At 36.8% G+C, this 23,005-nt stretch overlaps 2 protein-coding genes across 4 annotated transcripts; one reads left to right on the forward strand and one right to left on the reverse strand.

The window, feature by feature from the left end:
• Positions 1-2,476: 2,476 nt before the first annotated feature.
• tmem74 (transmembrane protein 74) lies at positions 2,477-6,331 on the reverse strand. Of its 2 annotated transcripts, none has more exons than XM_083548851.1 (2): positions 6,054-6,331; positions 2,477-5,532 (listed from the first exon to the last, which is right to left on the reverse strand). In XM_083548851.1, the coding sequence occupies exon 2, from the start codon at positions 5,483-5,485 to the stop codon at positions 4,676-4,678; it is 810 nt and encodes a 269-aa protein (XP_083404977.1). In that variant the 5' UTR covers positions 5,486-5,532; positions 6,054-6,331; the 3' UTR covers positions 2,477-4,675. The 2 variants fall into 2 exon arrangements, with proteins under 2 accessions (XP_083404977.1, XP_083404976.1); XM_083548850.1 differs by having other exon boundaries at positions 6,058-6,329.
• A 6,687-nt stretch (positions 6,332-13,018) lies between these two features.
• trhra (thyrotropin-releasing hormone receptor a) lies at positions 13,019-18,415 on the forward strand. 2 transcript variants are annotated; one of them, XM_083540689.1, is made up of 3 exons: positions 13,019-13,393; positions 13,563-14,390; positions 16,929-18,415. In XM_083540689.1, exons 2-3 carry the CDS (start codon positions 13,611-13,613, stop codon positions 17,355-17,357), a joined length of 1,209 nt encoding a protein of 402 aa, XP_083396815.1. In that variant the 5' UTR covers positions 13,019-13,393; positions 13,563-13,610; the 3' UTR covers positions 17,358-18,415. The 2 variants fall into 2 exon arrangements, with proteins under 2 accessions (XP_083396815.1, XP_083396814.1); XM_083540688.1 differs by having other exon boundaries at positions 13,019-14,390.
• The last annotated feature ends 4,590 nt before the right edge of the window (positions 18,416-23,005 follow it).

The following is a 23,005-nucleotide window of genomic DNA, read 5'->3' on the forward strand; positions in this document are numbered from 1 at the left end:
CTTTATATTATACCCTATTATACATTATTTTCCTATAATAACTTACAATGTGGCCTAGCACATTTTCAGGAAGTGACCTAAGTGCTTTATGATGATAGGACTTTAAGGTGATTTCTAATCGGTCTTCTACAGGAAGCTTTAAACAAGAACTCTGAGCAGTGCATATTTGCAATCCACACAGGGCTGTTTAAAATACCTGTGTTCAACTTTATGATGACAAATGCTCCAAGGTAATAGAGTGGAACAGTAATTGTGAAACTGCATGCAGCTGGGTGCTAATGTTAAATGCAGCCTTGCATAGATCCAGTCTGGTGCAATAGCTTTAAGGATTTAATTTGCATTGGAATAAGACATTGGCCTAATGTAAATAAGCTTTCCTAATGTCCATGAGGCAGGCCTACTAAAAATATCCAGACCTAAAGGCAGTAAGACAAGGCTGAACTAAGGTCAGGACCCTGAAGCTATCACTGGATAGTGCTCTCTCGATGAATCAATACGACTGGAAACTTTCCACAGTCTAGTAAGCATACTTTAGTGCTCAGGCATAAATCAGGTAAAGGAGCAAAAGCCTTGGGAGTTCATAGTGCTAAAAATCAGCTACAGATATTCATGTGCAGTTGGTGGAGGTCTCCTGGGTAGCCTGGATAGAAAACTATGTAGCTTCCCATAACAGAGCGTTTATGATGTCGCTTGAGCTTCAGCATAAGGAACTTGAAATACACAAGTTTAACAATCACAATGCATTATAAATACCCCCTGCATTATTTCTGCTTTCAATGCAAAGAAGGCGGAATGAGGTTAAATAGGGTTCTTGTAAACATCTCCTGCTGCATGAATAAGCTTTTGCTAAACAAGTCAGTAAACAGAATGTGAAATTGTATTTTCATTACAGTTCAATCTATAAATGTTAATGTGAAATGATCTAATTATACCACACAAACCATTATGTCAGACAGGTAAATAGCAGAGAAGTTGCAGTTAAAATAATGGCCTGTTGTGTAATACTTGATTTATTTTTTACATAGCTATGGTTTATTCATTGTTCGAAAATGAATTTCTTTCAGTGTTTAGATAGAGAGACTGGTGATTGGCATGTAGACACTATCAAACCTGTAATTACCTAGACAAATGGTGCCAGTGTCTGCTCTCAGTGGGCCACAAAGAAATGCTGAACTTCTACTATAGAAACTTCAGCAGGAGTTATTGCTAATACCAATTTTTTAAGAAGTTTGTTTAAAGTTTGATGAGTTATGGCTGTATATATAACAGGTAATAACAGCATTTACTAAAATCTTATATAGACTATATAGCTATAGTCTAAAAATATAAAAGACATCTATAATAGACAATGGTCCAAGCGCAAAAAGGTATAATATGAATTTTGATATGAGTTTTACCAACAAATCTAAGGTCAGTAAATTAGCAAGACTTAAACCAGTGCACCTCTGACACCTCCTGTGTTCCCATTTGATCATAATTTTGCAGCAGTGAACTGACTTGGAAAAACTTCAAAAAGGGAAATTTTTGTCTTCTTGTACCCAAAAAAGAAACCAGGATACTTGTTTGATTTAATTTGATGTAGTGTAGGGAGCTGCTTAAATGTGAAAGGTCAGTTCATGGTTTGGAATACAGGAGATAAAACTGAAAGCCTGAATTCCCATGATTAAAAGGTTGTTTTCTAAAGAATAAACAGTTATAGTATATTTGAAGAAGAATAAAATGTTCTTGCCCACAATGCAAAAAAGTAAGAAACAAGGCCATCAGGCCCAAGTTTTTGCCTGGTCAGAGTCCAGGAAAACCTGAACTGTTTTCACCTACTCTCTATATATAACAACATTGACTCTTCTTTCTGTTAAAAACAATCTGCCTGCGATTTTACCCAAAGGCTTAAACATTTAAAGAACACAAAGGATAGAACTATAGTATACTAAATTACCTAATCTATTTGTTATGCTGATTTCCTAAACAATATATTTTTGCACAGTAATAAAGCTTATAAAGAGGTTTATTTTGAAGACATCCTTAATATATATAATACATTATGTAGAGTACTATGAATATATTGCATTATTCATACAGAACAAGCAAATAATAAAAGGCTGATTAGGTCACTGGATGCCAAAACTGACTTTTAAGAATAGCAATCATTATGAGTACAGGATATTTTGAGTCTACTCAGCAGGACCGGTGGCATCAGATGACTGTGCTCGTATACATAGCTGCTGTGTCGAACACTCTAACACTAGCATCACACACAGTAGCAAGTCAGTGGCACTGCTTTGGTTTAATGTTCAAGTGTTTTTCTTGTTGATTGTGCTACAGTGTCCGTCTGTTTTAACTGATTGACAGGCTGAGAAATTGAGCAAAGGACATTAGCATTAGACTGTGGACCTACGAAGTGAACAATATGGCTAATGAACTGGCTAGTAAAAGCCAGTACATAGTGGCAAAATGAGTATATGATGTACAGAAAAAATAACAGCAGCATAGTTTATTTATCTTGTATATTAAAGAGCATACAGTCAGTTTATTAAAGGTAACAAAACACAAATATTGTTCTTTATTTTTTCATTCTGTGATTGCAGCTGATGACAATATTCAGTAAATACTTCATTATAAGCATGCAAGTTGTATATCAATTAATTTTTCTTTTATTAGTCAGATATCATGCTTTAAACGATATTTCGTATGATTCAGTTAATTGAGAAGCAACACTCACAGTTAATAGAAAAAAAAAAGCCCTCACAGTGACCACACATTTAGCAGCTGTTTGTTTCCCTAAAAGTTATTGAATATGCTTTTAGGATTCAAGTGTGTACATTTCTGCATCTTAGCTAAGCATTTGCATACAAGTTTAGAGCAAGGCAAGACACAAGCAGCAAACTCTATGATTATACATTTCCAGTGTCTGTGCTACTTTGTGGAGTCGAGTGTTCATGTTGGATTAAGAGGAACTGGTTTGCTACTTGATTTCTATCCAAATCTAGCCCTCATTTGCACATGTTTTTTGGGAAGGTAAGTTATGATGAAAGGATTATAGCTGGAGATATTTACATTTAACTGTGTTATTGAAACGATTCACGCAGTAAAATTTGAGAAGGATTGTCAGGACAGTAGCAGCAAAGGTGTGATTTAAATCAGAGTAAGTATTGTCTGTTTTTATTGTTATGGGGTGGGGGGGGGGGGGGGTTTATACTGTATGGACAAAAAATATTGGGTCGCCTGACCTCTTCAGCCATATGTTACCACAACTGTTAAAGTGTATGATGTCTTGCATATGGTGGAATTATATTCTTCCTTCACTTGAACTAGGGGACCCAAAACCCGTTCCGGCATGACAATGTCCCTGTGCACAAAGCCATCTCCATGAAGATATGGTTTACATGGATTGGAGAGGAAGATCTTGCGTGGCATGCTACCAATCTCTGACCTCAACCCTGTTGAACACCTTTGGGATGAATTGGAATGCTGACAGCACCCCAGGCCTCCTCATCCCACATAAGTACCTAACTTTACTAACACCTTTGTGGCTGAATAAGCACAAATCTCCATAAGCACACTCCAAAATAGAATAGAACATCTTCCCAGAAGAGTGGAGGTTAATAAAATCAGACAGAGACTAAATGTGGAATGAAATGTTCAAAAAGCACATTCAAGTCTTAGGACCAGGTGTCCAAAGACGTTTGTCTATATAGTGTATCTTAAAAAAAAAAAACATTTAAAAAATAAAATAAATAGTTACAACACCTACAGACTGTTACAAGACTATAAAATGTGTGATAAATAATGCAATTCCACTGGACACCAGTATTTGACAGTACATAAAAAAAAAATAAAAAAAAATCCATGATTAGTATACATGTTTAACTAATTTTAAGCAAAACAGGCTCTTATTCCATTGGCAAATCATTTTACTTGCTTTTAGACATAAATTCAAAGTGTTTTTTGTATTTTTTATTGGATTCTCTAAATGATTTATTGCTTCTTTCTAAAAAATAAAGGCTTAAAAAAAAAAAAGCACAATTCTCTGACATTAGGACAAGGCCTGAGATATAAAAGCTTAGAATTATGTTTAATAATCTTATATTTGGTTTAGGGTTGTTTTATAATAGGAAACACCACACATACTTTAAACATTTTACTACATTCAAGATGTTTTTACTCAAGATAAGTTTTTTTTTGCAGAATAAATGCCGACAAGAAATTTGGTTACCCTTCTAATACGGATACCAAACAGGGACGTACCAGTGAAGATAAATAAGTTTGTATAGTGAAATTGGATTGTCACAGAATTGTCGTGGTATCACACAAGGAGGGGAAAAAACACTAGCTACAAAGAATTACCTTAAGGCACAGCAATTTTCAGTAGTAACGTCTGATAATTTCAAGTACAACAGAAGTTTGTGTAAGCCCTCATCAGGGCATGTATAAAAAAAATGGATCTGGTGCTACTATTAGTGCTGTAAAAGAAATGATGCTGCCAAGCCATAAGTCTCTGCTATCAAATAAATGCTTTGTGAGGAGAAAGTGACCCAGGTGCTTTACCAAGACAAGACTAATTCTAGATTATTTGGATTATGGACCAGTGTGCAGTGGAAAAGTCCTTCAAAACAGCAGCAGCATTTTTTGGGGGTATGCTGCAATCTTCTACATGGGTTTACAGAGAGAAAAAAATTTAACTTGGATTACCACCAGAGTCTTCCTCAACAAAATTGTGTGCTGATGAGTGAGCAGAGCTGGATTTTGTTCTCAAATTAGTCGAGCCATACAACTTTGCTGAGTGCTTGGAATATGAGAAGGCCTTTCTCCTGTACATCTCTCCTTTCCACATTGAAATCATCAACAGCGTTGAAAGCACTACCCCGCCTAACGTGAGAAGGCAGAGCCCAGCAATAACACACCGGTCCAGGTGCGCCCCGAGCCTTGCACTCTCGCTCTCGAGTCTCTCCATCTCTCGAGCCGAGATGGTGTCTGGGTTTACTCCCGAGTCACGAGGGACAGAATAAGATATGATCACTAAAGTTATTCCTGTCACCAGGAAGGTGACGGCACTGATGAATCCATAATCTACCGGTTTTCCTGAGCTCTCAGAAGTCAGGTCGGACATTAAGGAAAATTCAAGGCGGTTCTCATTTGGGGAGTCAGGACAAGGCGTCCCATCATGGACGCTTTTCTCGCTTGTGTCTGGAGTGGCCAGTCTCAGATTGACGTTTTCATCAACGTAAGTGAAAGACGTTTCCAGCTCCTCGTCACAACACACTCTGACCTTCTCCTGATGAAAGTGCTTGCCTTTGCTGGGGGTCATCTTTGGTGCTGAATGACGCTGAAGCTCGCCGACATCCGCTTTCCCATGCAAACTGCTTTCGTGTTCCTTGGGGGTCGTTTCTTCAGGCAGACAATTTGTCTCTTGAATTACCCGATCGGGGATTTTCAGTGGATTGTCTTCTCTCTCTTTATCTATGTAAAGCAGCTCCACAGAGGCCATTGGATTCTCGCTGGAAGATCACTCCATCAAGACAGCAACATTACCACCTATAAACACAAATCATGAGTGCTGGGGTTAAAGAAGAAGCTTTGCTGAGATCTTCCTCTGCTGCTACTATGTGTTTAAACACTATCAGCACAGATAGAGTCACAGACATTGATAAAACAATTTCCAGTGTTTTTTTATTTTTATTGTTTTTTTTAAACAGCAGCTCTTAATACATCTTTAAACTCTAATGTCTGAACTTATGAATATGAACGAGGTTATAATATCAGAGTGAAGTGATGTCAGAAGGAAATTTATGCAAACAACAAACAAGATTTATAACCATTTTAAATGCATATATGCAGAACGAGGTTTAGGCTCCACTCCTGTAAATATATTGTATGTATGATGGAGAATAAATGTCTCTTGCGATAAAAAACAGAGCAATGAAGAAGGTCGCATCAGATTATATACCAGTAGCCTGTACATGAGCGTTTGTTCATTTCAGACTGCTAGAATAAAGAAGCCTGCTCCATAATATTCATTGTGCAGAAATCTGCGTGTGAGAAATGAGATGTAATACTTGCTCAGGAAATCCTTTGTGCGCAGTTAAACGTGGTCGCATCCCGGCACGTCTCAAGACCGCGCAGTCTTCTGTTCCGCAAGGACGCCGCCACTTACCGGAACAATTGACATTAGGACCGAATATAAGGCACACTGATTGGTTACCGAGCCTGTTAACGCGTGTCCGTCAAAATAAAGTCCCGCCCATCACTTTTTATGACTGCATACATCCTTCAAATCAGTCGTTTGGCTTAGCAAGGCTTTTACCGACACCTCGGGTGCGTCTCAATCAGCTCCTTAGTCCCCTAGGTCGAGTACACGAGTTCGTGTACTGTTATATTAATTTCCGGTGACTCCATTTCCGGTGACGTGACTGCGTCATCAATTATAAAGATTCATTAGACACTTTTACAAATCCAAAAGATATAAAATAGGTTTCTGTCACAGTATTAGAGGCAGGATTGTAGGAAAGCCTACAATTATATATATATATATATATATATATATATATATATATATATATATATATATATATATATATATATATATATATATATATATATATATATATATAAAATTATTAAACACGTACAAGTCATTCGACTTAAAACATAGAATGTTGAATTTCTAACGCTACTAATGATTTGAGATGTTTTGTACGTCATTATATTGAATTATTTAAAAATATGACATCAGTGATGCTCCATGTTTTTTTTTTGTTTTTTTGTGGTGCTTTATTAGATCTTTAGAGAGCGAATATTTCAGTGCACTAGCAGGTGTTTTGCGATCAAGACAGACCTTAAAATGACTCTGTCATCACTGCTCCGGGGAGCTGATAGAGAGGCACCCCTCATTTCCTCTAATCACGCCCTGCAAATCTGTGATCGCAGAAGAAGGAGAAGGAGGAGGAAGAATAGGATGGAGAAGTGAGGTGCATCACCAGCATAGGAAGAAATGATGCTACAAATGAACACACAAATTTAAGTGTCTTATGTTGTGAGAGGCAGTTTGCAGGCACAGTACGGACTCAGTTCAAATCAATACAAATTCATTTTTACTGAAATATCTTTATCCTCTTATCCACAATGTTGTTGACCCCATCTGTTGGTTATGAGCCCTCACCAAATATGATTGATGGGTAATAAAATGATGTATATCATATGTTCTAGACTTTACACTCACCAGATCTATAGGATGTTCAGGATTAACATGTTATGTAGTGCTGTCTCCAACAATCATCAAAACACTAACTGAGGAAATAATTTTCTAAAGAATGCTGGTGATAAACCTATATCATATATTCCAGTGACAGGTAGGATCCATGCCAAGGTGTACTCTTCTGCCAGCTTGTGGTGGCCCAACACATTACTAAAACATGCAATGATTTAAAATGTTTTCTTTAATTTGTCACTAGTGAATTATAGGCTTGCTGGATTATCACATAATCATTCAAAGTAGCCCTGAAATCATTATATTATATCATCATCCAATATGTAATAAGACACACAGGTTTAAGACTACAGTAAGACCGTAGTACTATATTTCTAACTTAGAGTTAAACTGAGTATATGAATGCCATTTAAAGTAATTTAAAAAAATTAAACAGCAATACTTGCAAGCATTAAACACACACAGATGGCTTTCCTTTCTAAATAAATGTGCACAAGCTCTATATGTAGTTTTCTTTCTTTCTTTTTTTTTTTTTTTTGCAACGTATACATGCATTACATGATTCGATAGATATCACCAGTTTGTGTGATTAAACAAAAGTTTTCACCCTCTGCTGTCTGAATTTAATTATAACATGATATAGGAGTTTGCACTGCTACAGTCTTTCAGTACTTCATTTTATTATGATGCTAATGAATGCTTGGGCATGAGCTCAGATATATTTCCAAAAAATATGTCAGTGAGTGAGTTGGGGAACTCAATTTGTGATTGATAGCCCACTTTGGTTAGAAACAGGTTGGGGAATGCACCATTATAGACTCATATATCATGACTGACTTGTGTATATTTTTAAAGTAACACATTGCTGTGGGAAAGTCAAAATGTATCAAATGTAACTATGGAAAAATGCACAACCCTGATATTTAAAAAAAAAAAAAAAAAAAAAAAAAAAGTGTTGGTGTAGTATAATCTGCCGTGAATAAAAACCTCTGCAAAGTAGAATTGAAACAGTACATCAGTTGGTGCTTTATAGTTACAATCCAGTTTAATTGACAATGCTCAGTCAAAATATAAGTAGCAAATATACTGTACTTCCATACCACACTGGTGTCAATATAAAGACTTGAGGAAGACAATTTTAGGACTATTTGTAAATATCCATGTGATGAAGAAGATAAACAGGAATGTCTACATTTACATTTGTCACTGTCTGTAGCTCTTTCCAGGTAGAGCAAGAACTGTCCAAGGTTCTGAACTTGTTATTTCCCTACAGCTGAGATGGTGCAATGTTTAACTTGTTTGCCAATAAAACATAAGGTGTCAAAATAAAATGTTGAAGTTTATTTAAAAATGCAATTATTTTCTAGCATAAACCATATTGTGCTGCTTTAGTCTAAACCACACTTCTTTTGCCTGTCATTTTTGTTCTTAACAGATAATCAAATTACTTGAATATACTTGTTGTAAGCATATACAGTATCTCACAAAAATTAGTACACCCCTCACATTTTAGCAACCATTTTAGTACATCTTCTTAAAGGACATTACTATAGAAATTAAACTTGGATATATTTTAGAGTAGTCAATGTGCAGATTGTAGAATGTAGCAGTATAGATTTATTTTCCTCTGAAAATAACTTACCATACAGCCATTACTGAAAAAAAAAATAGCTGGCAAAATAAATTAGTTCACCCTAAGTGATAACAGCTGTAAGTCGTGTAAACATGCAAAGCCACGTCCTATTCATCATGTTCTTGTTCTTGCATACAAATTTGATCTTCTATTAGAGCAGTGAAAATGTGGTGCTCTGAGTACAATTCTCTCATACTGACCACTGGATGTTCAACATGGCACCTTATGGTAAAGACTCTCTGAGAATTTGAGAATTAGAATTGTTGCCTCCACAAAGATGGACTGGGCTATAAGAATATCAGCAACACCCTGAAACGGAGTTCCAATACAATGAGAGGGGCATACAGAGGTTTTCCAAGACAGGTTCCCCTTAGAACAGGACTCGCAAGGGTCGATCAAAGAGGTTGAGTCCTCGTGCTGTGTGTCATGTGCAGAAGCTGTTCCAAAACAGAAAAATAAAAAAACACACACTGCACACTGCAACAAGTCAGTTTGCATGGCCGTCATTCCAGAAGAAAGACTGGGCTTTATAACAGCGGTGCTCAAACAAAATACTGACACTTTGGGCACAGTTTTGACATGTCACTTAGAGTGTACTTACTTTTGTTGGCAGTTATTTAGACAATTATAGCTGTATGTTAAGTTATTTTCAGAGGACAGTAAATCTGTACTGCCAAGCTGCACCTTGACTAATGTAAAATATATCCAAGTTTAATTTCTATAGTATTGTCCCTTAAGAAGAAATACTAAAATGGTTCCTGAAATGTGAGGGGTGTACTCACTTTTGTGAGATACTGTACACCAAGCAGGAATTACTTTATGACTGCGAGTCAGGCATAACAATACGACCACCTGCCTAGTTCACCGCTGTTCTTTTTTGGAGCACTTTTGGTAGATACTGACCACTAAAGACCGGGAACATCCCACAAGAGCTGCAGTTTTGGAGACCCAGTTGTCCAGCCATCAAAAATTGTCAAACTCTCAAACTCTTCTAACACATCAACATTGAGGACAAAATGTTCACTTGTTGCCTAATATATCTCACCCACTAACAGGTACCAGATCAAGAGATAATCAGTGTTATTTACTTTAACAGTCATCTCATCATGCCAACCTTGAGCTTGCCATTGAAGAAGCAACTGCTGCTGGTATAGCATTAACTAACAATAAATAAACAAACAAACTTCACCAGTCATAATGTTATAAATGTTATAATGTTAAAATGTTATGCCTGATCGGTTTATATGCCATGAAAAGAAATTCTACCCATATAATATCTGTAGTGTGTATCATTGCCTTCTTCCATTAGCCATTAGTGCATGCTTAATCTCTTTCACATTTTGTGTATGAGCAAAAATCTTAAATATATCAGATCTAGCGAAAAAAATAGCAGGTGAACATGTATTGCATATTTCGATTGTACTGCTTGTTTCAATGTCTCCATTTATAAAAATAATATTTGAGTCCTTTCTAACATAATGGTTAGCCTTTTTGTTTCTTTATTTCCTTTGCCTTATTGTGAAGGAGTGCTTTTCTATACAGTAGTCATGCAAGGACAGATGTAGGAATTAAGCCTTTTTCATTAGCAAAATTACAATGCCTGGTTTTCCAGTGAAATTAGATAAATACCCTTGAAATAAATGCTGCCAAGTTCTGAGTGGCTTGCTGGCATGGAACGTGATGGAATGCCTGACATGTCTGTATTTAGAGCTAGCTGCAATAAAATTCACTGCATTTGATGGAGCATATTGTAAGGCTGAAAACAAATTATTACTTAAGTCAACACAAAAAAATGCACTGTTGCAGATCAGTGTTAGACCTGATCTGATGCACACAGATGTTTGTCTTTGTTTTAAAATATAAGGTCACATGAGAACATCAGATAAAATTTTTGTTGCCTTGCTCAGATTATTGAATACGAAATAAGTCATGTTATAATTAATGACACATTCAGATCACCAACCTTTCAATCCATCATCGAGTCTATTAACTGAAAAAAGTCATGTGACACTCCTTTGCTTGGATTTGAAAAACTTTAACACATAAATGAAATAAAAAATATGTGGGTTCACTGAAATCAGTTTTAAAAAGGGAAATCTCTGCAGAAATGTTTAGCAAGCAGGAAGCTTCTCTGAGACATAATAAAGTTGTATATCTCAGCAAATCCCTGTAAAAATTATTTCTGCATATATAATATCTTCGGTAGAAGCTACAGTACTGCTCTGGCATAACCAGGGTGACAAAATGTTTACCCTGTCATGTACCAGACATAGCTTTATCTGGCAAATAATTGACTTTTTATATAGATGAATTGTTGGGCAGAATGTTTATCCCAATTAGGTGTATGTGTAATTATTTATCAGACAGCATATTGAATCTGTGCAAGTCGTATATATATTTTATTTATTTATTTAGTCCTCATTAGAGTTTTGTTCTTTTATAAGAGACAGTTTTTACATGAGGAAATAAATGTATTTACATTCGTACTACTTTCTGTCTTCTCTGTCCGGCACTGTAGTTCATTATAGGTCCTGGTCATTGTATTATTAAGTAACCTGAGTAAAAGAGGGATTGTTACTATAAAAAATGTCCACAAGGGGGCAGTGACAGATTAATGTCAAAAATTACATCAGGAAACTCCTAACTCATTGTTATTTGTTGATTTTATAAATAGAAAGTTTTATATTTACTCCTCGTTCGTTTTAAATGCCGCCCCATCATTTATTTATAATTGTATCTAGAACTATACTTCTTCTTCTTTAGTGTGTTTGACATTAATTGGTTATTGTTAAATAGTTGATCAACTAAAATTGATCAACTATTTGCTCACAGCCACAGCGGATCATCCGTCTCCATACCCCCTGTCCTCCACATCTGCCTCTTTCAAACCAACTACCTGCAACTACCTGCACCACTGTGGTCTTCCTCTCTTCCTCCCTGTTGGATGGCTCGATCCTATATATATATATATATATAAAAGCAGTACAGTATAGTAATATTTTAGTTGGGTAGAAATGCCTTATTTTATAAGAACAATAGTAAAATATAGCAAATAACTAAAAATATTATCGTATAGTGTAGAGCATATAGTAGATATATGGCAGTATCAAAACCCCTTTTGTAACTTGTGTAAATTGAGTCTGTGAAAGAAACCATGAATGAATTGAATTTGATTTGATTGCTTTTTTATTGTTTGTTTTGTTTTTGTTTGTTTAGTCTTCTGGCAGACAATTATTTGCTTATTATATTCGCTACATCTGTGATAGCTTGACATCCACATTAATATTATGTTTTTAAAATTAAAATATATAAGATTTAATATTATATATTCTATATTTTAATTTAAAAACATAATATTAATGTGGATGTCAAGCTATTATTTAATATTGTTTGACCACATGCTTTGGCGAGTTTTGTATATTATACTCTTCATATAATAACATTCACATTAACAGTACATGAGGGCTGATTGAATGTTTTAATAAGGATGCAACTGATATAAATCATATTCTGGAGTCTTTACAATCACCAGATCTCAGCCCAACCAAACACCTTTAGGATTCTAAAGTGACAGAATAAACATAGCTCTAAAACTAATGTCATCAAGCACAAGTCGACTGAATATCTCTGGGAAAACATAGTGTTCATGTCTCAAGTGCAGTTCAAGAGCCCTGTAGAATCCCCTTCAAGTTGCACTGAAGCTCTTTTGGATCATGTTGGCCCGAAATCAAAACTGGAGATTGGAACAGATGGAGCAACTGGATCAAGAGAAGATCATTACCTTCACTAATGATACTGTAAATAAACTCTGATTTTGTTACTGTGAAATGGGTTTAAAGTAATTCAGAAAACTCAATGTAAAAATCAGTAAACCATTGATTGGTAGAATAAAAATAGACTAAAGAAAAGGTGAGGAGATGTTAAGGTTTTATGAAAAGAAAACAGAAACTTAAAGGAGTATAAATACCAAACTCTCAACATCAGGTTTGTTGTTGGGGGAGAATGCTAGGTTAATAATGTGTCACTGTTTCTTATTAGCTGGCATTTGTAAGGTATGCAGAGTCATAGTGATACTTTCAGAAAAAACAACACAAGTGCATGCTGTGAGTGTGTGTGTGTGTGTGTGTGTGTGTGTTTGTGTGTCATCCTACTTCTTGTATTACAAAGGCTGAATCTGGTATGCTTTAATGCTCCCATGCTCCCTGACCCCATGGAGATATCAGTCATCAATTCGGTTGGAAAGCTGCTTCAGACTGGTGAAGGTCTCATCTGGCAAAATTGCAGTCTGGGCTAGTTTATAAAGAACTGGGCGGCTCTTAGCCTGATTGCACTGGAAAGAGTCCATGCAGTGGTGTAGGCTGTGGAAGCATTTCTCTCTCCTGCCTACTACACCAGCGCACTGCACGGCCTGCTCTATTAGTATTAGTGTAGGCTTATGGGGAGCTCAGGAAAGCCTCTGGGCGGATACACCACCACTGCCCTCTCCACCTTAGACAAACACCAGAGAGGACTGCTTCACTTCACATATATCTGGAAATACTTTTGGACCTTCACAAGTACGTGCACTCTTCTTCAAACCATCTGCGAAAGAAACAACAAGGTGCTGAAACATTTGCCGCAAACTGGTTGTGTGTATTTGTTTTTGCGCAACACCTGGCTACTTTTATAGACATTTTTTTTCATTTGTGTCTTTGTTGATTATGGCTTGTGTCCCGGACTTAAAAGGTGACCGGTGATCTTGTTAAGTTGTGAAGGACAAGAGCGGAGTGAAGAATGGAGAATGTGACATTATATGAAAATTATAATCGGACCCTCGGCGTTTGGACCGACCAAAGCATCGAGTATAAAGTGGTGAGTGTTTTCTTGGGGATAATGATTTGCGGCGCCGGGATCGTGGGGAACGTGATGGTGATCCTAGTGGTGCTCACAACCAAACACATGCGGACTCCCACCAACTGCTACCTGGTGAGTTTGGCGATCGCAGACCTCATCGTGCTGACGGCGGCAGGTTTACCTAACGTTACTGAAAGCCTGTTCGGGGAGTGGGTTTACGGCTACGGCGGATGCCTCTCTATAACATATATGCAGTACCTGGGCATCAATGCGTCCTCTTGCTCCATTACAGCCTTCACCGTGGAGAGGTACATCGCCATCTGTCACCCGATCAAGGCGCAGTTTCTTTGCACAATCTCCAGGGCCAAAAAGATCATCATCCTGGTTTGGGCTTTCACCAGTCTTTATTGCGTAATGTGGTTTTGTCTGTCCGACATAGAAAAGAAGGTCTACGACAACATCACCTTAACCATATGCGCCTACAAGGTGCCAAGAAAATTCTACAAGCCGATATACTTCACTGATTTTACGTTGTTCTATGTGGTGCCGCTCCTGCTGGCCTCCATCCTGTACGGTCTGATCGCCAGGATCCTCTTTCTCAACCCTCTGCCGTCGGACCCCAAGGAAAATGCGCAAACCAAGAGGAAAGGCTCGAGCGCAGAGAGCAAAAAGCACTCCAAGAACTCTTCATTTGGAAGCACAGCGGCTTCGCGGAGACAGGTTTTTCATTTATTGTTCTTATCTGTGACAATAGAAACAATTTTTAATAACATATACTATGTATATAATCTTTTCTTTTTAAGGCTCACGCGCGCGTAAATTTGCGCCTAGTGCGCGCACGCGTTTCTGTGTTTTCCCTGATCCTCGAAGTAATCCCATGTTTTACGCGCTTTGGCGTTTTCCCTGTTCCAACACACCCACCCCAACAGAGGAAGAGCTATTCATTAGCTGATTAATTGGATTAAGGGAAACACTCCAGTCAAAGCTTTCCAGGGTGATCACAACAATCAGCGTGTTAAAGGGGTGCTTTAAAACATAAGCCAAACTTATACTAGAATGTAAAAATATTCACTCTTACAGGCGTATTTTCTATTGTGCACACTACTGAAAGCATGACGAGCATCGCAACGCAACATTACGTGAATACATGAAAAAAAAACAGGAGTGTGGGGAGTAATGATAAAAAAAATAAAAAAAAAACAAGATGCATGCAAAAATGACAATGAGACCACAGCAAAACAATAATAGTAACATAAGGGCCATGTCCAGAGACGGATATGAGTATACCAAGGGGTGTTACACAAATGGGTAAATATATCTAGATTGTATTAGTAAAATCTAAAATGTATATCACAGTGCAATTGAATGGCAACATAATGGCATTCAATTGAATGACAAGGTAATTACATTATTGCATTACTGATCGTGAAAATCATACCAAATCATAAAAAGTATAGTCAGAGTGTAGGTAGCAGCTGGGGTGCTCAGGCTTATTACAAGATTTCCAGCTGCCAACCTGTTCAACCGAAAGTGGCCATGCCTTTAAGAAAGTAAAATTTATTTCTTATTGTCTATGTTTTATCTCGACAGATATTATTTTGACCACATGGGTTTTCTCTTCATGTCTGTTTTTCACCAAAAAATGTTTTAGTGCAATATTTGCACCATCCCTCTTCCTTTTTGTATTGTCATTGGAGAAATGTAATCTCTGCCCATGCTTATCACAGTCTACCAGCTAAATTGGAAATTTTACAAGGTATTTATGTTGACCTTTATGCACCTGTTCTGTCACAGTTTACATTTAGATGGCTAGTAAGGACTTGGACATCACCTCCTTCACCCATTAGACACACACACACACACACACACACACACACACACACACACACACACACACACACACACACACACACACACACACACACACACACACACACACACAAGAGGCAGGAACAAAAACAATATTCTGTAAGAGTTTTACATTTACATGATTCTCAGAAGACGCACAATAAATAAGACACTTTCCTGTCATTTTGCAAATCCTACATAAAATATTTTGTGCCACTGATCTTTGTGGTTGTCAAGAAGATGGTTATGTCTGATTCCACTGTAAATGCTAATGATATATTTGTTATTTTAACACCACTTATAAAAGGTTGGGTAATGTGGGCAAAATATCATATCACAATACCTGGACTACATTTTCATGATACCCCAAATTTTGGTGTGGTAACAAAATAACAGTCAAACCTAAAATAGTTTTTAGTAACATTTTCAGCCCATCAACCTATTACTCGTCATTGCACGGCATTTTCAATCTACCACTGGTGTATCATTCCCTGGCTCTTACACACCACAGACATAGGCTAGTTTACAAAGCAATAAAAATAAAGGCAGAAGGCAACATAAAGTATGGGGATAACGTGGGACAGAGGAAGTAAGTGATGTAAACATGACTAAAAAAAGAGACATTCCTGATCATCATGATCTTTTCTCTGCTTGTGCTCTATATGGTGGATGTTCAGCCTGGATACATTCATTAAATAACAAAATATTTTGTATTAATATATTAATATGATGTGAGGTCCAGTTACCAGCGTGACACTAAAACATGTAGTAGTAATGGCTGCTTTTTACTTAAGTACATGTCAGAGCCCAAACTTCTTTACTTTAACTTGAGTTAAAAAAAAGTGTAGTCAGTGCTTTAACTTTTACCAGAGTCTTTTAAAACATGCATATCTGTACTTCTACTTAAGTGAAGGATGTGTGTACTTTTGCCACATCTGATATAGAGTTCAGAACACAGAGTTATGTGTTTTCTTATGATTTTGTTATCAGCATGGCTGTAAAGAGTGGTTATTTGAGTTTCCATAGCCTTCCTGCTACCCTAACCTATTATGGCTATTATACGCTAACCGGTCTTATTAGCAAGGCTTTACTCCACCCAGACCTGCTGGATGTTTTTGTTTTTCCACACGTTGCTCTATTTGTTTGTACAGTGTAAACTCTACAAAGAGTGTTTGCTTCTGAAAATCCTAGAAGATTAGCAGTTTCTAAAATAATCAAACTAGCCCATCCAGCACTAATAAACATGCTACTGTCAAAGTCATTGAAATAACGTGTTTATCCTCATTAGGATGTCTAAGGTAAACATTAACTGAAGCAGTTGACCTGCTTATGCACTGCACTGCTGTCACCTGATAAGTGCATAAAATGCAAATTTGTGCATGATTTAGACTTTCCTTGTTTGTGTTGTAGGTGACAAAGATGCTGGCTGTGGTTGTGATTCTCTTCGCGTTGCTCTGGATGCCCTATCGCACACTGGTGGTGGTCAACTCATTCCTAAAATACCCCTACTCTGATGAATGGTTTTTGCTCTTCTGTCGACTCTGCGTTTACCTGAACAGCGCCATCAATCCTGTTATCTACAATGCTATGTCTCAAAAGTTCCGTGCTGCCTTCCGCAAGCTGTGCCACTGCAGGCCGCAGAGCTCACAGAAGCCGGCTACATACAGCATGGCGTTAACTTACAGTGTAATCAAGGAGACCTCCAATGGACAGAGTCCAGACCACTACCCCACAGAAATGGAAGAGCTTCCAGGGCCTACAAATGAATTTCTGCCAGGAAGAAAGAAGCTTTCGTATAAAGAGTCCTCACTGTCAGACAGCATGTTATCTACAGCCTAGTTTCATGAATAGTTTATAGCCAAAAATTAAAAAAACAAGTCTTACTTTTCACTGTTGAAAAAAAGGACCAAATATGTTCTAATACTACATAATGCTTCGGAGGTGTTTTAAACCTTTAGCAGAATGTTGTAATATTGCAGGCTAAAAATCTACAGACATGACCCTGAAGTCTTTTCTTTATAGACTTGGTGTTAAATAAATTAAAAGGTGGACAATGCACAAGAAAAGCTCCTAAACTGTCCTGCTTGGATGATAAACAGCTTTGTGCTCAAAGCCCAACTCATATGGTTTAATAAAATCTCAGCACAATATACCAATGTTAAACAACTTACCCCAGAGAGACTTGTTACAGCATTGGTTTTCATGTTTACATTCCACTGAGATATCAGAGATGGTTTGCTGTATTTGCAGTGGAAATAGATAGAAATATTAAGCCTACATTCTAGGTCATTTATTTCATGTTACAAGTCATGTTAATTCTGATCTGATATTGTTTTGAATGCTTGAAAGAATGTTACCTTCAAAAATAGAATGTTTCCAGGTAAAACATACCATGTAGTTGCATTGTGTTAGCATGATTAGATAAAAAAGTTCAGCTGCATATATAGATATAAGACAAAAAATAAAAGAGAGAAAGAATGCACATACTGGTCAATCGTATTTCGTTATGTAAATGGTATTTAAAGTGAAGTTGGTTGGTATGGCAGTGTAATATTTTATTATTCTGTTTTTTTATTTTAACTGTAATGTGTGCAGCTTTAAATGCAAGTTTGTGTTCCTGACTGTTGTCTTTAAAATCTTGGTATTAAAATCTTTGTATAGGTTATAATAATAATGATGCTCTCTGATAAATGTTCTAGTGATAGAAAATGTTCTCAACACAGACTCTGGAAAACATTTAGAATGTAGAATATTGTGCAGTGGGTAGTCACCATCTTTGTAGTTTATTGGGTGAATGTTTAAAGTATGTACAAGATAGTTCTTGCTGTTGTATAGTAAATATTTATATTTTGTAAAATTCGCTTTGTCTTGAATAAATTAATAGAATGGGAATATCATAATTTTATGTTCTCACTCCACTATTTTCTACCATACAGTAAAAACACAGATATCGAAAAAACAAACTAGCTGTATAGTTAAACACCCTAGGACCATATGCATTTAAGTAAAGATAATTTATATAATTTTATATTAAAAGATTACATATATTAACTGTTTTCCATTGTTTAAGACATTTTTGATATATAAATATATAATTTAAAATAATACCTTTTCAATTTTTTATTTATTTAACGGTTTTAACAATGCATCAATCATCAACACAAAGCAGCTTTACAGAATGGCAGATTTTGAAGTTATACATACAGTATCTCACAAAAGTAAGTACACTTCTAACATTTTAGCACCCATTTTATTATATATTCCCATTGGATAATACTATGGAAATGAAACTTGGATATACTTTAGAGTATGTGCAGCTTACATAGCAGTATAGATACATACAGCAATTATCGTCAAAATAATTGGCAACCCTAAAAGAAAATGTCAAAACTGTGTCTAAAGTGTCAATATTTTGTGTGAGCACCATTCATATCTAGCACTGCCTAATCCTCCTGGGCATGGATTTCACCAGACCTGCACAGGTTGTTGCTGGGATCCTCTTCCACTCCTCCATTATGACATCACAGAGCTGCTGGATGTTAGACACATGTAGATTTTCTATCTTTCGCTTGAGCATGCCCTCAGGTGCTCAATGGGATTCACGTCTGGAGACATACTTGGCCACTCCATCACGTTTACCCTCAGCAAGGCAGTTGTCATTTTGGTGGTGTGTTTGGGGTTTATATGTTGGAAAACTGCCATTTAGCCCATTTTCTGAAGGGAGGGCATCATGTTCTGCTTCAGATGTCACAGTACATGTTGGAATCCATGTTGCCCCTAATAAACTGCAGCTCCCCAGTTCCAGCAGCACTCATGCAGCCCCAGACCATAAGGCTACCACCACCATGCTTGACTGTTGGCAAGATAGTCTTAGTACTCCTCACCAGGGTATCACCACTCATGCTGGACACCATCTGAGCCAAACAAGTTTATCTTAGTCTCTTCAGATCACAGGACATTATTCTGGTAATTCATGCTCTTGGACAGGTTGTCTTCAGCAACCTGTTTATAGATTTTTTTGTGATCCAGCTTCAGAAGAGGCTTCCTTCTGGTACAAAGGCTATACATACCAACTTGTTGCAGTGGGCAGCGTATTGTCTGAGCGGCCCTTTCACTTCTACAGCCTCTAAAGCAATGCTGGCAGCACTCATGTCTGTTTTTTAAGCAGCTTCTGCACCTGACACAGCACGACGACTTCTTTAATCGACCCTTGTGAGAACTGTTTCGAGTGGAACCCACTTGGAAAACCTCTGTATGACCTTGGCCACTGTATTGTAACTCAGTTTCAGGGTGTTACCGATCTTCTTATAGACTAGGCCAAATTTGTAGAGAGCAACAATTCTAATGATCAGATCCTCAGAGAGTTCTTTACCATGAGGTGCCATATTGAATTGCCAGTGGTCAGTATGGGAGATTTGTATTTTAACTGCTCAAATACAGATACAAAAATTTGTATTGTCCTTTCAAGCAGACAAAAACATGACCATGATGAATAGGCAGTACCAGCACTCACTATACACAGAATACCCAGTTTGTGTAGGGCACCAACTTCCGGGGGGGGCGCGCGGGGGGTTGGGGGGGGTGTTTATCCCTGTTGCTCAAAATAAAATAAAAAAACATCAATATTACCACAAGCATAAATATAAATTAAAACATAATGATTAATATAAAAAATTTTTTTTTTGGTGAAGCAAATTGGTGAGGTTAAATAACATTTAATGCTAAAACCATTTAATTTAATGCTGCAATTATCAATAATCAGCAACAACTCTGAATTAACTTCGCTGTCAGAAAAAGCATGGCTGTTCCTTTTAAAAAAATATATATATTTTGAATGATCTAGCAGAAGACATGTCAGTGTGTTTTATTTTTTCAGTGTTTATTTTGTACATAATTTATTATTAGTTTCTAAGTGATCCCAGTAATCTTATATAAGCTCTCAATATGGGGAGATCCTCAGGAGCAGCAAGTGGCATCCAGCAGGTCTAGAAAGCGAGTCAGAATCAGTGCTATGTTGGAGCTTGATGAAGAAAGAGAAAGGAAACCAAAACAACCAAAAATCCCAATTCATCGAAACGCTCTATGCACATGAATCCTCCAGATCTGTGCAACTAACAAACTTAATTCATTATCTTGCAAAAGTATTTAGACACCTGACCAATTATCTTACAAAAGGTGTATTCTGTTCTGTAATGTATTTTAATGTGTTGAAAATTTATTGTGAAGTGACATTGATTTTTGTTTGGAAATATTTTTGCTTATTAAGCTGCCAGGTTACACAGATGAAAGAGGACCCAATGCAGATTCTAATTACTTTATTCGAATGAGGACACAATCACTTTACAAATGAGTAAAATTTCAGTGCAACATTCGTAATTCAGTAATATGTAATAATTGGTCAGGAGTGTAAATACTTTTGCAAGGTACTATAGTGGGAAGGTAGAACAAAAATAACTTCATGAGCAGGACTTAAAATTTTTTTCTTGAGCTTGGGCTAGAGCCAATATTCACAAACAATGCTAATGATTCTGTTATTTCTAAAATATTGATTTCAATGGTAGGTATTTATATCTAATTAAAGGACCTTCAGCCTCCTAGCACACCCAATTGAGGTATGCTGAAAAGAAATATAGATGCTGATACCATCATTACTTTACCCCTCTAGCAAACATATGCATAGTAAAAGATTATGAAGTGAAATATGTTTGTGTGTTTATTTAAACATCATTTATAATTAGTTTACAGAAAGAAAGAAAAATGGTGACATTGAAAATTATATAGACAAAATGGATTAATTTTGAGTCAGTATAAAAGGACAGGCTTTCACAGTAATGTCTCAAGTAGGATCTGCTGCCTAATATATCATATAAATGATTCAACAGAAGGACCAAACTATTAAAATTTCAGAGGAGACTAAAAGTAATCAATCATAACATTTTCTAGAATAAAAGAGAATGGTTTCCATTGCATGTGTGTTCTTAGAAACAACTATCATACTATGCAGAGGCAAAGCATAGTCAAGTGTGGATGTAATAGTCTCACTTGATCATTAACTTTCAAGCCATCAGCATAGTATATTTCTATGTATGTATATAGTATACAGCATATTTCTTAGTATTGCATGCACTATCACCACTATCAGTCAAGTTCCTGGACTGAAACGCATTGACGTTAAACTACCATTTCCTTTGTGTGCTTGGGGCAAGAATGTTACATGTACACATGAATCTGAAGCCACAGGCCCACTGGGGTGAGAATGAAATGCTAGACAAGGCAGAACAAACTGAGGCACAATAAATAACACAAAAGTCCTGGGAACGGAGTGAAGTGGACTTCTGTAAAAACCTTGACCCATTTTGCCCCTATTATATCAACACTTGACCCAAAGACAATAAAAACCCAAACACTGCCTGACTTAATTTTCACACAGTTATGTTCAACCAAGCCTCTGATGTCCACCCACTGGTGAGATGTGGGTGACAGATCTTTTATGAGAAGATTTAAAAAACAATGAATACCACTCCTGCAGCATTGCAAGAGATTATATCTGTGGTTTCTTTGAATGGCATAAGAGGGTTTTAACTGAATCAACAAACAAACATCTGCCAGCCCAGATGGAATTTCAGGAAATTTATTGTAAACCTCTAGTGATCAAATAGTGTCTTTTTTTTTTTTTTTTACAGACGGTTTATTCTGTTTAAAAAAATTTTTTAGTACCTGTATAAAAAAACAGCAATATTATCTAAGGCCAAAGTATCAAGTACAGTCAACTGATTGAATTATTTCTGCCTATTAGCTCTGATTCACATAATGATTAAATGTTTTGAGAGGCTTGTGCTAAGAACTTAAACCGTAGAATTTAAACCATGCAATATTACCTATGTGCAATATGTTTGAAAGTGTAACTACTTTATTGGTGGTCTCTTTATTCTTTTTCTTTTGTATTTGTACACTGTGATGTACTTGTATTATGCACATTTCTTTTCTTTGCTGCTGTAACACAGAAATTTCCTCACTGTGGGATGAATAAAGGTATATCTTGTCTTGTCTTGTCTTAAGAAATCACATACCAGAGACTCCTGACTCACAGTTTCCCCACTGCTAAAATATAGTAAATCTAGAGAGGATGCAGTATCCTTTGCACTACGGACCATTTTGGTTCCCCTGGAAACCAGGAACAGTTATAACAAATTGTTGTTTGTGGATTTAGCGTGGTCATTCAAACCAAACTAATACACAAGCTTCTCAGTCTTGCGTTATGCAACTACAGTTTCAACTTATGCAGCTAGATTTAGGCCTTCTCTCTGGCAGACACAATATGCGTAAATAGGCAATAACACTACCTCCTACCTGACTCTTAAAGCAAGCATTCCACAGGGCATGGTGTTGAGCCATTTGCTGCACTCTCTGTTAACACAACAGTGTGGTTGAACACAGCTCAGCAGCATCATAAAGTTTGCTGACAAGACTACCATAGTGGGTCTGAT

The sequence above is a fragment of the Silurus aristotelis genome, assembly GCF_946808225.1.
Source record: "Silurus aristotelis genome assembly, chromosome: 1".
In the NCBI taxonomy this organism is placed as follows: domain Eukaryota; kingdom Metazoa; phylum Chordata; class Actinopteri; order Siluriformes; family Siluridae; genus Silurus; species Silurus aristotelis.

Coding starts and splice junctions, on each gene's coding strand:
- tmem74 (XM_083548851.1), bottom strand. CDS start 5,485: ATGGCCTCTGTGGAGCTGCTTTACATAGATAAAGAGAGAGAAGACAAT.
- trhra (XM_083540688.1), top strand. CDS start 13,611: ATGGAGAATGTGACATTATATGAAAATTATAATCGGACCCTCGGCGTT. Junction 14,391..16,928: donor CAGCGGCTTCGCGGAGACAG/GTTTTTCATTTA, acceptor TTTGTGTTGTAG/GTGACAAAGATGCTGGCTGT.